At 45.4% G+C, this 1510-nt stretch overlaps 1 protein-coding gene across 3 annotated transcripts in view; it reads left to right on the forward strand.

Annotated features, from left to right (window-relative positions):
* GABRB2 (gamma-aminobutyric acid type A receptor beta2 subunit) overlaps positions 1–1510 on the forward strand; it is a 140318-nt gene that overhangs the window by 1613 nt on the left and 137195 nt on the right. For all 3 annotated transcript variants that reach the window (XM_031055166.1, XM_031055165.1, XM_005418669.2), the window contains 2 exons: positions 526–756; positions 883–974. In XM_031055166.1, coding sequence (XP_030911026.1) covers positions 680–756; positions 883–974 — 169 coding nt within the window. In that variant the 5' untranslated portion in view covers positions 526–679. The remainder of the gene's footprint in view (positions 1–525; positions 757–882; positions 975–1510) is intronic.

Here is a 1510-nt window from a genome sequence, read left to right on the forward strand (position 1 = left end):
ACCCCCTCAGTTCCCGGCGCCTCTGCTCCGGGAATAGCGCCTGGCATCACAGTAAGGAAAGAAACAGCCTAATCCCCTTTTACAAGAAACTATTCGTCATCATTTTTTTTCCTCCGTGAGAAATATTGTAGGCGCTCATCTCCCTCCTCCCCCACCGCCCGCCCCCGTTGCCAGCGCCGGCTCCTTTGCCCGCACCTCTCCTCGCTTCAGGCGGTTCCTTCCAGGGACTAAAAAGTTAAGCTGCCCCCTCTCTCCCCCCACCTGCCCCCATACGTACGCAGTGCATTCTCCTTTTTAACTATTCTCCCTGTGCCTAATCCGAGACCGTCCAGCCCCCCCAACGCTTAAACTAGGTTGCAAAGCCGCTGTACCTTGCAACTCCTAAAACTTCGCTTCTTGCTGTGATTTATATTCTATAATAACAAAAAGGACAAGAAAAATATACTGGATCCTCCTGTGGATTACTTTTTTTTTTCTTTTTTAAATAATGCATTTCCTTCTTCCCCTTTAATTTTTTTTTTCAAGGAAATTTGCTCCATCTCCAGCAGCAACCACTGCTCCTTTTGATGTTGTGGTACGCCGTGCGCATGCGCTTCACATTAGAATTACTGCACTGGCCAGAATAAGTTGGATCTCCTTCTCTTCACTGAAACCCTAAATCATATCAAAAGCTAAAGGGATGCTGAGAGTCCGGAAAAAGGGTTACTTTGGGATTTGGTCATTCCCTTTAATAATAGCTGCGGTGTGTGCACAGAGGTAAGTGATTAAGGTATCTCTTTTCCTTTACTTTGAATTGCAGTGCATGCTGCTGCTGAGAGAAATGTACAGCTAGGGGCTGAGAAATCAGAAATAATACAGTATTATTCTTTCTTTTTTCTTTAGTGTCAATGACCCTAGTAATATGTCACTGGTGAAAGAGACCGTGGATAGACTGCTGAAGGGCTATGATATTCGCTTGAGGCCAGATTTTGGAGGTAATTTGACTGCTTTTGCATAAGAGAGGTTGCATATCCGGGCTGGGTGCGTTGTGTATGGGGGCGGTTTCAAACGTCTTGTGGGTGCTGTTGCTTTGTGGGGGGTGTGTGTATTGCCATTTCCTGTAGCTGTTCCAAAGTTAAGCCCATTGTTTCTCAATTTTCTTAGCAAAGGATGCTCTTAATGCGATCACTTAAATCACTTGTATATTCCAAATCGGTCCCTCATTGTGTGTGTGTGTGTGTGTGTGATGACATTTTACCAACCTGTAATTAAACCCTTGCTTAACTGGTTTTATCGAGATGCAGATCTCTCTTTAAGTTCACCCAAACGTTTGCTCCTTTCAGCCTAACGTGCCTGTGATCACAGCTACTATTTTCGAGTACAAGACGTGCCGTTAACTGATACAAAAATGACATTTAACCCCCTGCGCGCTCCTACTTCCAACTAGTTTGTTTATTTCGGACGTGCTCTCAGTGGGTGGCCCTTTCTCCCCTTCCACACGCACACACACACACACACACACACACACACA

The sequence above is a fragment of the Geospiza fortis genome, unplaced genomic scaffold, assembly GCF_000277835.1.
Source record: "Geospiza fortis unplaced genomic scaffold, GeoFor_1.0 scaffold55, whole genome shotgun sequence".
NCBI lineage: Eukaryota > Metazoa > Chordata > Aves > Passeriformes > Thraupidae > Geospiza > Geospiza fortis.